This window comes from Sphaeramia orbicularis, chromosome 24 (genome assembly GCF_902148855.1).
Source record: "Sphaeramia orbicularis chromosome 24, fSphaOr1.1, whole genome shotgun sequence".
NCBI lineage: Eukaryota > Metazoa > Chordata > Actinopteri > Kurtiformes > Apogonidae > Sphaeramia > Sphaeramia orbicularis.
In genome coordinates this window covers 46,647,970-46,664,777 of record NC_043979.1, presented here as the reverse complement: position 1 = coordinate 46,664,777, position 16,808 = coordinate 46,647,970, and the positions used below count along the sequence as shown (strand labels likewise).

At 34.4% G+C, this 16,808-nt stretch overlaps 1 protein-coding gene across 1 annotated transcript in view; it reads left to right on the top strand.

Moving 5' to 3' along the window:
* The window catches only part of fam184ab (family with sequence similarity 184 member Ab), a 219,361-nt gene that overhangs the window by 46,120 nt on the left and 156,433 nt on the right, over positions 1-16,808 (top strand). The window contains exon 8 of the mRNA XM_030128825.1: positions 6,484-6,669. Coding sequence (XP_029984685.1) covers positions 6,484-6,669 — 186 coding nt within the window. The remainder of the gene's footprint in view (positions 1-6,483; positions 6,670-16,808) is intronic.

Sequence of the window (16,808 nt, the reverse complement as noted above, 5' to 3'; positions counted from 1 at the left end):
ACATCAAACCGGAGAAGAAAATGCAGAGTCATTATTTTGTGTAGGTTATTATGCTGTTATTTTACTGCAGATCAGGGCTGTCAAACTCATTTTCATTCAGGGGCCACATTCACCTAAATCTGATCTGAAGTGGGCCGAACCAGTAAAATTATAATTTAATAATATATAAATGTCAACTCCAAACTTTCCTCTATTTCTGAGTAATGACACCAGAAGGGTGGTTTTGAGCGCTGGCCCTTTAAATGCAAATGAGCCACTTCAGGCCCCGCCCCCTCCAGGTTGTTGGCTGTGCTGCTCTGTACCAAATAAACCCCGTTCCTCAAACAGGTCCTTTCCATCAGTTTTCTTCAGACACGTTTAACAGAAGCAGATGTTCCCGTGTGTCTGTTTTGGAGGCGGACAAAGGGTCAGCTTCAATCCTGATTAATCCCAAACCAAATTAACTTTTGTCTCCACTTTCTCCCCGTCGGCTCCCACCTCAGCCTTGATTTATACACTTCCACCGGCGCTCCAATGACAAACGCCATGCACCGCTGCCTCCTGTCAGCTCATCTGTCTGAGAAACAACAGAAACTACAGGGAAGTGGAATCAGCAGGACCGCTGTCTGTCCCCTCCAGCACTATGTGGACAAAAGTATGTGGACACACTGAACTCAAGTGTTTCTTCTCTAACAAAACAATAAGGACTAATGTCATATTATAGCTTTATATTGGGATAAATATCATTGCACTGGTTTAAACTGTTATCTTTGTTTCCAAAATGACTATATGTGTAAGCAACAAATGAATAAAAATGAATAACACAAGTATCAAAAAGAACAAAAAAAGCACAGAAAATGAACAAAATAAGCATCAAAATAAAAAAAAAAATCAAGCGTCAAAATGAACAAAAAAGTCATATTATAGTTTTGTATTGGGATAAATATCATTGCATTGGTTCGTTTGGTTTGAATTGTTATCTTTGTTTCCAAAATGACTATATGTGTAAGCAACAAATGAGTAAAAATGAATAACACAAGTATTAAAAAGAACAAAAAAGCAGAAAAAATGAACAAAATAAGCATCAAAATAAAAAAATAAGCATCAAAATGAACAAAAAAGTCATATTATAGTTTTATATTGGGATAAATATCATTGCACTGGTTAGTTTGGTTTAAATTGTTATATTTGCTTCTAAACTGAGTCAGAGATGGATTTTGACTTAAATTCTCATATCTCAGTTATTTTCTTTTTTTTTTTTTTACCCGTGACTATGATTTTAAATGTTCTTCCTCTAAATTTCTAAAATATTTTTCATGCTCTGACTGTAAATGATCATTTTCGACAATAATTAACCATTAATTTTCTTTTTTGTGTGTGTGTATTTTGCTCATTATGACACTCTTTTCTTAATTTTTGTTCAGTGTGATGCTTATTTTGGTCATTTTTGTCTTCTTTTTGATTCCTGTTCATTAATTTTGTCGCTTATGCTGTTTTTGTTTTTACACATTTTTATCCATGACAATGATTTTAAATGTTCTTCCTCTAAATTTCTAAACTGTTCTTCCTACTCTGACTGTAAACAATACTTTTGTATCCCAACTAATCATGTACTTTCTTCACATCTCACTGAGGAAGAAAAATCTCCCATTAAACTTTAAGGAAATATTGATGTTTCTAAACTATGTGGACATAAATATTGAGACACATCATGTCTACAGCTGTAAAATGTACTGTTCATGAGGATTTCAGATATAAACATTAATATTACTTTAAAGTTTAATGGGAGATGTGAAGAAAGTAGATGGTTAGCAAAAACAAATCACAAAAATGAACAGAATAAGCAACAAAATGAATAAAAGTTAATAACACAGGCATCAAAAAGAACAAAAAAGCACAAAAAAATGAACAAAATAAGCATTAAAATAAAAAATAAGCATCTAAATGAACAAAATAAGCATCAAAATAAAAAATAAGCATCAAAATAATAAAAATAAGCACCAAAAATGAACAAAATAAACACAAAAATTAACAAAAATGAAGAGCATCATAATGAGCATCATGTCTACAGCTGTAAGATGTCCTTCCTGTTCATGAGAACGTCAACAAAAACATCAATATTTCCTTAAAGTTTAGTGGAGGTAGAACATTTAAATTCATAGTCATGGATTAAAAAAAAAAAAAAAAAAGCAATATTGAGAGAAATGAAGGTAAAAACCATCTCTGAGGCCTTTTGGAAGCAAAGTTAACAATTTAAACCAAACTAACTATAGTTTCTATTTTATCCCAATATAAAACTATATTCTGACATTAGTCATTATTGTTTTGTTAGAAAAGAAACTCCTGAATTCTTCGTGTCCACATACTTTTGTCCACATAGTGTATGAATATTTGCAGTGTTGTTGTTGTTTCCTGCAGATTCCTTCTCATCCTAATCAAGCGAACTTTAAACTGCTCATCAATTTACTTACCCGAAAAGGAGCAAAGCGCTAAGTAGCGTACAAGTAATTAACCTACTGTCCTCCTGAGAACATCTGACCATCACCATTAGCATCGAGAACCATCTGGAATCAGGAAAAGCCCGCTCACTGATTAGAATCAATAATCCAATATCAACAGCAACAGATGGTGTCGACTCTAAGATGTTTTAACTTCGACAAACTAAATGGGAAACATTTCACTAGAACAAATCTGAAAAGGATGTATGTTTCATATTATTTATTTATTTATTTATTTCTCTCTGCTCTTTTTCTTTTTTTGTTCTTGAAGCGTCTTTGAGTGTCCAATAAAAGCGCTATATAACTGTAATGTATTATTATTATTATTATTATTATTATTATTATTATTATTATTATTATTATTATTATTATTATTATTATTATTATTATTTAATAGGGACTGTGCACATTTATGAACATAGCTGTATAAAAAATACACCAGAATTAGTAAAAATAACTACTTTTCATCTGTAGTCCCTCGGCAGATGACAGAAATAAGATATAAAACAGCCAACATAGTGCATCACTGTTCGCTATACATATATAATATGTATATTTGGTATGTATTTATATATTGCACATGTAGTATTTCACTGCACCACCTTTGGTTTTAATTACAGGAGACATTCACTGAATTTAACCAAATAAATTATTCAGATCCTTCCATGGATAAGTACTGCAGTGGTTCATAATGTTTCAGCTGGAACCAGTGACTGAACTGTAACTGATGCAGGCAGTGTCCTCTCATTTCTATAATGTCTAAAAGACTGGACAAAACACTGGAAAAATCTAAATCTTACTATGTGTATTTTGGTCATTTCTAGTCAAAATATGTCATCACACTTAAAATAAGGCAGAATCAAAACTGGGTAAAATACTGTAAAATACTATCATGATAACCTATAAACAATGACAACTACACATTTTCCTTTTTGTTTTATTGTAAAAAAGTTAAATTACATGAAAATGTGTAGATTTACAAACTATCCTTTTACAAAAAAATGTGAATAACCTGAAGAAATATGAACAATCTAAAATTTGGCCAATATTCTGCCTGTTACTGAATGTTTTGTGTGTATATTGATAAACTGAGACAGAATATTGTTAAAATTGCACGTATTTTCCTTCAGAAATTTCAGGTTTCTCAGATTATTCACTTTTTTGTGAACAGATAGTTTGTGCATGTAAACATTTTCAGAATTTAATGTAACTTTTTTGCACTAAAACATAGAGAAAATGGTGATGTCATTATTTATAGGTTATTATGGTATTAGTTTACTGGTCCGACCTATTTACACTGGAAAAAATCTAAATCTTACCAAGTGTGTTTTTCTCATTTCTAGTCCAGATATCATATAATAAGATCAGACAGAATCACCTAAAGAGGAACTTTTCAGTGAGATATAAGAACTGATTTATAGACAATAGATCTGGAAAATCTGATTTCAAGAAATCTGAGCAAGATAATTTTCACTGGTTCCATTGGCAGATTTTTTTTTTTTTTTTTTTTTGCTTGAATTAAGCAAAAAATCCTGAATTAAGCAAACAAAATCTTGAATTAGGCAAAAAAAAAAAAAAAAAAATCTTGAATTAAGCAAAAAATCTGCCAATGGAACAAGTGAAAATTATTTTGCCAAGATTTGTACATTTTGCAGGTTTTTATGTTATTATTTGACTGTAGATCATATTGGTCTGAATGTGGAACCTGAACTAAAATGAGTTCGACAGCCTTGACTGTGGGTTGATTATTTATTTATTTATTTATTTAGCTTATTTTTTGCCTTTACTCATTTTGATGCTTATGTTTGTCCATTTTTGGTCACTTTGTTTCTTATTTTGTTCACTTTGCTAATCAATCGAACATTTTTTCCCGCTATCTATCTATCTATCTATCTATCTATCTATCTATCTATCTATCTATCTATCTATCTATCTATCTATCTATCTATCTATCTATCTGACAGGTATAATGCAGTCAAACATAGTTACAAGTTTGCAGCTGATGTGATGCATATACAGTTTATAGCTTGTGCTAATTCTCAACTCCAGTCCCTGGTTGGGCTCCTTTATAACATTGTAGTACAAATATAAAATATGCATCATTTAAAAGGATCATACCATACATAGAAATATTATATCTAAAATATACACCATTTAAAATTGTCATATCATACAATTCGATAATCCAGTGTTGCATTTATATATGATGCATTCATTCACTCACTCGCCCACACAATATACACAATATTTAGAATAGAATAGAATAGAATAGAATAGAATAGAATAGAATAGAATAGAATGCCTTTATTGTCATTATACATATGTACAATGAAATGAAAAGGGACAACTCTGTAGTGGTGTGTAATGCAAAACAGTGTAAAAGAAAAGAAAAGTGTAAATATATGTACAGAATAAAATCAAGCATGTCACCAACCAAGAGGTTTACAACCATTTACAGATGACAACAGTTGTGTTTTGTCTTTAACCAGTTTTCGGTTCTGGTGGTGAACATCTTAAACTCTGACATGGATTTTATGTCTGATGCAGTGAGTTCCACAGTTTCATACTCTTACAGAACGACGACTGTCCCAAAGTTGTCCTGCAGAATGGACTTTGCACTTTGCAAATTCAGCCCACGGACCGGATTGGAACCTTTGGCGCGACGCATTTGGGTCCGGGGCCGCATGTTTGAAACCCCTGATTTCGAGCTTTATATATGTTTATACAGGGTGGGGAAGCAAAATGTACAATATTTTGAGGCAGGGATTGAAAGACAGTGTATGACCAATTAGTTTATTGAAAGTCATGAGAATTTATTTGCCACAAGAAAATGTCCATAATAGAAAATGTTTTTATTCTATGTGTCCTCCTTCTTTCTCAATAACTGCCTTCACACGCTTCCTGAAACTTGTGCAAGTGTTCCTCAAATATTGGGGTGACAACTTCTCCCATTCTTCTTTAATAGTATCTTTAAGAAAGTGGACATTGCTGTGTGATGTTCTATTGGTGCATGTTCTAAAACGTCCCAAACAGCAGAATCCAGAGGGTTTAGATCTGGGCTAGAAGGCGGACATAAACATGATTCCCAAAAATTGCTAAAGTTGGATTTGTTGCTGTTGTCAACAAGTGTTCTGGTGTTCTTGTGTAAGATTTTAACTTCAAATCCTATTTTTCTGCATTTCTAACGCTCTTGTTGTCTACCTCAAGTTCAATTGCCATTTTTCTCCTGGATTTGGTCGGATCCTTTAGGATTTTGGATTTGAGAGCTTTAATAAAAGCTCTGGTACGTTTTTTTGTTGCTTCCTCCACTTCCAGACTTTCTGGTCATAGTTTTGCTCATAGTCATTCTCTTCTTTCCATTATAAACAGTCTTTATGGACACTCCAACTGTTTTTGAAATCTCCTTTGGTGTGACGAGTGCATTCAGCAAATCACACACTCTTTGACGTTTGCTTTCCTGATTACTCATATGGGCAAAAGTTTCTGAAAAGGTATGGATAATAGTGTTAGGTATGATTATGACATCAGTATATGTTTGGGTTCAAAACAGTTGACGTAGTGCCTGCTGAGAAAAAACAACTACATGTTCATTGTAAATTTTGCTTCCCCACCCTGTATATTCTTCTCTTTTCTGTTTTATTGATCGTTTCTTTCCTGCTCCTTTTTGTTCAACTTAAATTCAGCGACTGTTACACTCAGTACTCTCCCTCTGGGATTAATAAAGTATTCTGATTCTGATGTAAACGGGCTCAGTGTCGGATCTGAGAGATTCAGGAGGAATAAGATTAGACGGTGAAACAGAGACAGAAAATGTTCGATCCAGAAGGTGTGATTGAGTCCTTGGCTGTCACTGGGTAAACACTGGCATTAAGGCGGAATAATCCAACATATGGTGTGAATGTCAGCCCAGGCTCTGGATGTGTGTGTTCTGGAAACCCTCTGCATATTTGGCTTGGTGTGTGTTTGTGTTTGTGCATGCGTGTAATTATTTTTCGTTGTTTGTCAGGCGCTCCGTGAAGAGAAATCGTCCCACGAGAAGGACATGAGCAGCATCCGAGGCCGCTACGAGGAGGAGGCCAGTCAGATGAAGGAGAGCCAGGCCCGGGCTCTGGAGGACGTGGCCAAGAAACACAGAGTGACCCTGGAGAACGCACTCAGCAACGCCGAGAAGGACAAGAACCGCCTGCTGGCCGTGAGTACACGCACCGACGCGTAGCATGGTTCATTCAGTCACCGCCGTACGAGTATGAGGACACCGGACAAGACTGCAGCACTCACAGCTCTGAATGCCTTTAACCCACTGGTGTCAAACCTGCGGCCCGGGGGCCAAATCGGGCCCGCCAAAGGATCCAGTCCGACCCTTGGGATGAATTTGTGAGAACATTACACTAAAATATGAACAATCCTTTTAGTTCAGGTTCCACATTCAGACCAATTCAATCTCAAGTGGGCAGGAGCAGTCAAACACTATAATGACATATAAAAACAACTTCAAATGTTTCTCTTTGAAAATGTAAATATTTTCATGTATTTACACTAAAAACAAAGTCTAATTTTGCAAAAAATGTGAATAACCTGAAATGTCTTAAGAGAAGTAAGTACGATTTTAACACCATTCTGCCCGTTACTTAATATTTTGTGTGTATTTGTAGATCCACTGTGATCTGTAAAGTTATAATGTGAGTAAGTAAAGTTTTATTTATATAGCAATTTTTAAAACAACATGTTACAAAGCGCTTCACATAAAGAAGAGACAGATCAAATCAAATCAAATTAAATCAAATTTTAAGCCAATTTACAGAAACCCAACAGAATCCTCCAGGAGCAAACACTTATGATTGTGTATGACAATGTACATGTGTGAATTATAAACTGAGGCATAATATTGTTAAAATTATACTTTTTTTTCAGTTTGTTCATGTTATTCACATCTTTTGAGAGGATAGTTTGTAGATGTAAACCTTTTCATAATGTAAATTAACTTTTTTCGCTCTAAAACATAGAGAAAAGTTCAGAGTTGACATTATTTATATATTATTATGTTATTATTTTACTGGTTTGGCCCATTTCAGATCAAATTTGGCTGAATCTGGCCCCTGAACTGAAATGAGTTTGACAGCCCTGCTTTAACCCTTTCGTGCCTGAATTACACCGGGGAACACAATTTTTGTTGAGTTCGGTCTGACAGCTGTTTTTAACTCATTTTTGGGTGCGGAATCCAAAACTGATCTCAGTTTTTCTCTATCACGTCAAGTTTTTGAACTATAGGATCCCTGTTTTCTTAAAAAATATGAAAAATACTGTACTTAACAGATATGTGCTTGTTTTATCAAAATTTACAAATATTAACATACAATGAAATATCAAATCCCCTACGAAGTGAATCCTTGTGAATTTCAAAATCTGCATCATTGCTGTCACTGCGTTCTTCAACATCACTCAGATCTTCTAGAGGAGGTAGTTGTTTGAAAACTGGCACTGGAGTTTCAGCTGAATGAGGCATTGGTCTTATAGCTGACGGTAGATTAGGATATTCTATTTTACTTTTATTTTTCTTGTTAAATCCTGATGTTTTCACTAAACAAAAGTAACAGTCTGTGCAATCTTTTTGCTCTGGCCAAACCATGGGGATACCAAATGCCAACTGCTTGTACACTTTGTGAGGGGCCCATGGCTTGTCTTGATCACCGAGTTTTACTTTAAAATATGCAAAATATGCTTGTTTGACAAAGGCACTGATGTTTGCCCTCTGACTTGGAATGGTGAAACTACCACAAATATAGCAAAAGGAGTCAGGGTTGTTTAGGCCTTTACGACGAGACGGTGCATGAGCGTCCACTGTGTCGGCTGATATGGAATTAAAACAACAAAATCAATGAATATATAAGAGAACAGCTGAAGAATAACTGTCCACTGGAGTGTCCACTGTGCATGAAAGGGTTAAACACAGAAGCAGAGGTATGCATTAGTGACACAACTCTGATAGGGCTCCCAGCACACAGGCTGCTCAGCTCCAACTCAGACGTACATGGTTATAAAAGGCTTATTCTATTATAATAATATATGTAAGGGTGTGCTATTAATAATAGGTATCTATAATAATAATGTTCAAGTGTATAATTAATATATAACAACTACTACTATAATATAACTTTATAAGATTTAACATTTATCCCAAAAATGAAATAAAACACGTACAAAACAATGTCAGTACACTTAATTTTCAAGCAAACAAAACAACATAATGACAATAAAATCAGCATTAAAAGTGCAGTACTGTTTTATATATGATTTCATAAATCAAAGAAAAGAACATGTGCAGACAAACCTTTAAACACAGAAGCGTAGGCATGGATTCATGACACAACTCTTGATATGGCTCCCTATAAAAACAACCCTTAATACCATTACACTACCATATTTTTACTTGTTATAAGTTTATTTTTGTATTTTTAACTCTCATTTAGAGCTAGCTTAACTGTAAAAACCACTAGCTTAGTTTATAGGGCGATCAAGTGGAACCGTGACTCACCAGCACACAGGAGAGAGAGAGAGAGAGAGAGAGAGAGAGAGAGAGCTGTGCACATGGAGGAGGAGGTGTGTCTCACTAATTACTACCCCCGAGCAACAAGTGAAAAGTGGAACCCAACAACCGATGGTTTGAAAATATATTACAGAAAAATAAAACATATACTGAACTGTTTTGAGAATGTTTAAAAAATACAAAATAAATAAATAAATGAATAAACAAAATCATCTTGCTACAAACACACGCTCAAACGCACGCCCACACACACAACACCAAGGCCAGTTACTAAAAATCACACCTGATATGATAATAATAATAATAATAATAATAATAATAATAATAATAATAATAATAATTTTTATTTGCAAAGCGCTTTCAATCAAAGTGCTGTACAGATATAAAATCAATCACACCATCAGCTGTCCCGCCCTCTGATGTACAGTCGATACCCTCAAACATCAGACACAAAACACACAGTGGATGAAAACGAAGCCACAGAAGGAGCAGATAAGGATTCCCAGAGAACATGGCACTGGGAATGGAAATCCACCAGATCCATTTTATAGATTATTGCATCTGGTGTAATCAGCGTTTATTGCTCAGAGCTGAAGGAAATCCAACAGCTGTACTGAAAAATCAAGCGAGAAGAACTTAAAACAACTGGTTCCAGGCACAACAAGCCCCGCCCCTCGCACATATTGTAGCTTATTTTGGCGTCGATCCAGCTGATGTCATCATGTCTATGCATGTGCTGATGTCATATCAACTGTCTCTATATGTGTGGCAAGTTTAAAGTAAATGAAACAAAATTGATGTTTTTGTAGACATTTGAAATTTGGCCCATTATACACTCAGAAAAAATTATTAGATCACGGAAAAAAAACACTGATCAGCTGTTTTCTGTTGGTTTGTGTCGTCAGTAGCTGAACTAAAGATCTGTTTGAATCCAACAAACAGGGTCAGAACTGTCACAGTTTAGTCTGAACCATGGGTCAACAAATGGAGCCAAGATAAGAGCTCTGTTAGCTTAGCCCTGTTAGCTTAGCTCTGTTAGCTGAGCTCTGTTAGCTTAGCTCTGTTAGCTTAGCTCTGTTTTTAGACTGAAACAGCCACAGTAAAACCACAAATCACTTCTGTTTTTTATACTGTTCAACTAGACTAAAGTATAGTAAAACCAAACTGAAAGATGGTTTAAACAGACTAAAAGTTTGTAAAACTAGTATAAAAGACAGTAATGAAACTAAAATTTGTTAAAACAGACTACAATTTGTTAAAACAAGTCTAAAAGACTGTAAAACCAAACTATCTGATGGTTAAACCAGACTTAAAGATCATTAAACTAGACTAAAGTATAGTAAAGCCAAACTAAAACACAGTTTAAACAGATAAGAGTTTACATTATAGCTCTGTTAGCTTAGCTCTGTTAGCTTCGCTGTGTTTTTAGCCTAAAACAGCCACAGTAAAACCACTCATCACCTCTGTTTTCTGCCTTGGTGGAGGTCTGGGCTCTCCGAGTGCTTCTCTAGTTTAAATGCTGTTTTGATAATTCAAGGTCATTTTTAAATATTTGTAAATAGAAATACCACACTTTATAAATGTACACCTGTAAAATGCAAATAAAACGTTCCATATAATATGAAAAAACACTGACAGGAACCATTTGACATGGCCTTTCTGTTCCATACTTGATGTAAATGTTGCTGATAATCATTATTACCTCCGCTAAGAAGGTTATGTTTTCATCAGGGTTTTCTGTTTGTCTGTTAGCAAGATAACTCAAAAAGTTATAGATGGATTTTCATGAAATTTTCAGGAAATGTTGGTACTGGTGCAAGGAGCAAATGATTAAATTTTGGTGGTGATCTAAGACCCAGCTGTGGGTTTTCTGTCCACATTTGTGGACAAGAGTTTCACAACTTTATACAAGAAAGAAAAGAAAACCGTCCACCACAAAGGACATTCCATACAAATTTTAAAAACTGCGTTTGAAAAAACTGTTGCATTATGATGTTTCCAATATAGGCACTGATTTAATAAAAAACAAAAAAAAAGCTTGTATTTTGCTGACATTTCCTGGGTCTCAGGAGGTTAAACACTATATTGATGATTCAAGCTCAAATGTACACCTGTAAAATGCATCTAAAATGTTACATATAATCTGAAAAAACACTGACAGGAACCATTTGACTCCACCTTTCTGTTCCATACTTGATGTAAATGTTGCTTATAATCGTTGTTCTACTTGAGTTGAATGGCTTTGACATTTGTGCTTCATATCTGTCTCTATTACCCTCACACATTCACTTGGAGTTCTTAAACACTAATTAAATGAAGTAATGGATTCCCTAACATGTAGAGTAAGACAGGCCTGTTCGGTTAAAACAAAGGTTAGCCGTCTGAAGTGCACAATAATAATGCATTGTGTTTTTACCAGAGGGCGTCCAATGAATGATGGCAAGGAGAAAAAAACCAAAAACATAATGGTTGGGCTGCAGAGGCAAGAGCACAATGGTTCTGACAGAGGAATATACTGGAGGCAGCAGGAAGATAAGGATCCAGAGAAAATAGACGTCAGTGACAGGGTTTGAAATGACAGAGAAGGTTAGTGGCAGACACACAGGCCACCGGCAAAGTAATGACACTAATTTGAGAAAGTGGCAGGAGTCGTAATAGCAGTAGAGCCGTGTTCCACCGCTGTGTGTCTGCCTGTTTGGAAAAAAGCATCTGATTATCCTCCTTAACACCACAAGCATACAAATATTGATTCTGACTCATTTCACACGTTCATGTAACAGAAAAAAACAAAAAAACCCAAAAAAACACAATGTAGGTTCTCCAAGCTGTTAGCGCGGGCTGATCTGAAGCGGTTTAACGGCGAACAGCGGGACGGCGTCTCCCTGCCAATAACAAACCCAACCCGGTCACATCACCTCAATCTGTTGTTTTTGTTAATGAATAAGATCTGATTGTGAACGACAGACGGGTTCGCGCTTCAGTTCAACGGCCGCCGTCCCACCGAATATCAGATAAACTATGTGGACAAAAGTATGTGGACACGTTGAATTCAGGTGTTTGTTTTCTAACAGGGGTCTGGGATACAAACAATAATGACTAATGTTATAATATAGTTTCATATTATGGGATAAATATCATTGTATTGGTTAGTTTGTCCAAAATGACTCAGAGCTGGTTTTTATTTATTACTTATTACTCTATTCCACAGGTGTCAAACATGTGACCCGGGGGCCAAATCCGGCCCGCAGGATGAATTTGTGAAATACAAAAATTACACTGAATATATGAACAATCAATGGTGTCAAAATCATTTTAATTCAGGTTCCACATACAGACACATACAGTCCAATTAGATTTCAAGTGGGTCAGAACCAGTAAAATATTATAATAATAACCTATAAATAATGACAACCCCTCATTTTCTCTTTTTTTTTGGTGTAAAAAAGTAAAATTACATGAAAATGTTGACATTACCAAACTATACGTTTACAAAAAATGTGAATAACCTGAACAAATATGAACAGAAATGTCTTAAGAAAAATAAATGCAATTTGACCAATATTCTGCCTGTTATGAAATCTTTTGTGCAATTGTAAAACACATGTAAATGATAAACTGATAAACCGAGGGAGAATATTGTTAAATTACACTTGTTTTTCTTAGGACAATTCGAGTTGTTCATGTTATTCAGATTTTTAAGGAAACTTTGTAGATGTAAACCTGATCATAATAGAATTTTACTTTTTTCATAGTTATTATTTTCCTGGTCCGGCCCACTGGAGATCAAATTGGGCTGAATGTGGAACTAAACTAAAATGAGTTTGACACCCCTCTTCTATTCTCTTCTATTCTCTTCTATTCTCTTCTATTCTATTCTATTCTATTCTATTCTATTCTATTCTAAATCGGCAGAACTATCCTGTTTTATTTATTGCTTTTTCTAATTTTAGGATGTTTAAGTGTTAATATGATATTCTTCTTTAATAGTTGAAGACCTACATGCAATAATGTTAATGGTTTTCCATGAACATTAAATATAACTAATAATAATAAATAAATAAAACGGACTAAAATTCACTTCCTAATCATATTAACCCTATATAACATGAATTATGTGCAGTAAGCTGTACAATAATCCTCTGTTCTTGCACTAACACTGCAATATTTATTCAATATTTATACAAACATCAGTGTTTTCACAGATATACACACTGTTAATGTTGGTAATATTTATAGATACACATATGATTAATGTTGTTAATGTTAATTGTTAATATTGTAAATATTGTGTCTATTCACATTTTATGTCTATTTTATTTGATTGTACTTTTAGTTCTCGTCTTATTTTATGTTTGTTAACTTTTATATTCTATTTTCTATTGTCATTATTATTTTGTATCCCAGACACCTGTTAGAAAACAAACACCTGAATTCAATGTGTCCACATACTTTTGTCCATATAGTGCATGTTGACATTTATCTGCCCCCCCCATATGCAGACTGACTCAGGCCGACCACCAGCAGCTCATTAGGTCTTACTCATGGCCTTCCCTGCAGACGTTCCGTAGGCTGTTGGAGGGATCCGAGCTGCGAACCGTCACATTCCTGCCTCTACAACCACTCGTTCTCTGACTGTTCCATCTGCTCGCTGCTTTATTTACTTTCAGAGTCTCAATTGTGAAGTTTTAGCGTCTCCCGAACAACTCAGCGCAGTTTTTGTTTTCTTTCTGTTGACATGAATACACTGGAAAAAAATCTAAATCTGACCAAGTGTATTTTCCTAATTTCTAATCCAAATATGTCATCAGATTTAAAATCGGACAGAATCACCTACAGAGGAACTTTACAGTGAGACAGAAGAACTGATTTAGAGACAATAGATCTGGAAAATGGGATTTCAACAAATCTGAACAAGATCATTTTCACTGCTTCCATTGGCAGATGTATTTTTTTTTGCTTGATTCAAGAGTTTTTTTGCTTACTTAAAGATTTTTTTTTTTTTGCTTAATTCAAGATTTTTTTTTTTTTTTTTTGCTTTAATCAAGATTTTGTTTTGGTTAATGCAAGATTTTTTTGCTTAATTTGAGATTTTTTTGCTTTATTCAAGTTTTTTTTTTGCTTTATTCATGATTTTTTTTTATTTGCTTAGATCAAGAGATTTTTTTTTTTCTTTATTCAAGATTTATTTGCTTAATTTAAGAATTTGTTTTAATTAATTCAGGTTTTTTTGCTTAATTCAAGATTTTTTGGCTTAATTCAAGATTTTTTTACTTAATTCGAGATTTTTTGCTTTATTCAAGTTTTTTTCCGATTAATTCAAGAATTTTTTTGCTTAATTCGAGATTTTTTGGATTAATTCAAGATTATTATTTTTTGCTTAATTGAGGATTTTTTTTTCTCAATTCAAAATTTTTTTTTTGTTTAATTCAAGCAAAAAAAAAAAAAAAAATCTCCCAAATGGAACAAGTGAAAAATATCAGATTTTCCAGATCTATTGTCTCTAAATCAGTTCTTCTATCTCACTGTAAAGTTCCTCTTTAGGTAATTCTGTCTGATTTTCAGTGTGATGAGATATTTGAACTAGAAATGAGAAAAATACACTTGGTAACATTTTTATTTTTTGCAGTGCAAATGGGCTGGACCAGTAAAATAATACCGTAATAACCTATAAATAATGACAACACCATTTTCTCTGCATTTTAGTGCAAAAAAAGTCCAATTACAAACTATCCTTTTACAAAAAATGGGAATAATCTGTGATGTATTTGAACTAGAAATAAGAAAAATACACTTGGTAAGATTTCGATCTTTGCAGTGAATTGAATATGAATCAGCGTCCAGGCTGCATCGTATCAACAGCAACAAAACCGAACAGGACAATGTATGAGTCAGTGAAGAAGTCGCCTGTGAAATACAGAATAAAGTCCACTGAGGTTTCGGAGCACAGAGGGAGTGAAAAGAGCTGAGATTAACTCTGAAAAGGTTCAATGAATGGAGACAAAAGCAGTGACAGGAGCTGAGAACAGACTGCAGGAAGTCCCATTTTATTTACATTATCTATAAGGTAGAAGAAAGGCCATGTCAGTGACTAAGAAAGTGATGAAATTAGAGAAGGAAATGCAGCCCACTGACGTGGGAGCGCATTTATATTCATGCCTGGTAAATGTCAGCTACACCCCTGAGCTTAGATAACCTCATTGAATAACCCAGAGGAGCCGCATCCATGTCATACGTTACCAAAAAAGCCACATAAAAATAAATAGTCAATGAAAGCGCTGTTGTCAGATGTCTGATGCGTCTGCCTGGTGAGTCACACAGGTGTTAAGCCTGACGCCGACACATACTATTTTGGACCAGAACCGAGTGTCGCACAAACACAAACACACACGAGCCCAAGAGCAACGGAGCAGAACACAATGAAAACAAATGAGAGAAGTGTGTTCTCCACCTACAGGGGTCAGGACGAGTGGGAGGGAAATATGCAGCAGCAGAATGACGCTGGAAGTTTGGATGAAAACGTATGAATGTGCACAGATCCAACCTGAAATGGAAACAGCTGTTAACGGGTGGTGCCAGGTACAACAAGCCCCGCCCCTCGCACCTGTTGTGGCTTATGTTGGTATCGATCCAGCTGATGTCATCACGTCTGTGCGTGTACTGATGTCAGCATATCAACTGTCTACATATATGTGGCAAGTTTGGAGTAAATCTAAACAAAACTGATGTTTTTATAGACATGTGAAATCTCGCTCATTAGAAATAAATGGGAGAAAAAAAGATGTACAAAATTTATAAAAATTTGAACTTTTACTTATTTTTCCCAAAATTTAATGACATTTATTCTGGGTCACTGGTAATCTATAAGCCCAATTTGGTCTGAATTCAACCAATAGTTCTGCTGCTACAGACATTTGAAACTTCGCTCATTATAAGTAAATGGGGGAAAATTTATTTTTTAAAAATTCATAAAAATTTTATCTTTGACCTATTTTTCCCAAAATGTAATCACATCTATTCTAGGTTACTGGCAATCTATAAACCCAATTTGGTCTGAATTCAACCAGTAGTTTTGCTGCTACAGACATTTGAAATTTCGCTCATTTTAAGTAAATGGGGGACTTTTTTTTTTTTAATTGATAAAAAAATTAAACTTCTACTTATTTTTCCCAGAATTTAATGACATTTGTGCTGGGTCACTAGTAATATATAAACCAAATTTGGTATGAATTCAACCAATAGTTTTGCTGTTGCAGACACTTGAAATTTCGCCCATTATAAGTAAATGGGGGGGGGGGGGGGGTGTAAATTTAAAAATTAATAAAAAATTGAAAATTTGCCCTATGTTCCCCCAAATTTAATGATATCTACTCTGGGTCCCTGGCAATCTATAAACCCAATTTGGTCTGAATTCAAGTAATGATTTTGCTGCTACAGACGTGAAATTTCACCCATTATAAATAAATGGGGAAAAAAAATTCATTAAAAATTGAAACTGTAACCTATTTTTCCCAAAATGTAATGACTTCTATTTTGGGTCACTGACAATCTATAAAACCAATTTGGTATGAATTCAACCAGTAGTTTAGCTGCTACAGACATTTGAAATTTCACTCATTATAAGTAAATGGGGGATTTTTTTTTTTTTTAATTCATAAAAAATTTAAACTTTTACTTACTTTTCCCAAAATTTAATGACATTTATTCTGGGTCACTGGGAATATATAAACCAAAATTGGTATGAATTCAACCAATAGTTCTGCTGCCACAGACATTTGAAATTTTTTCGC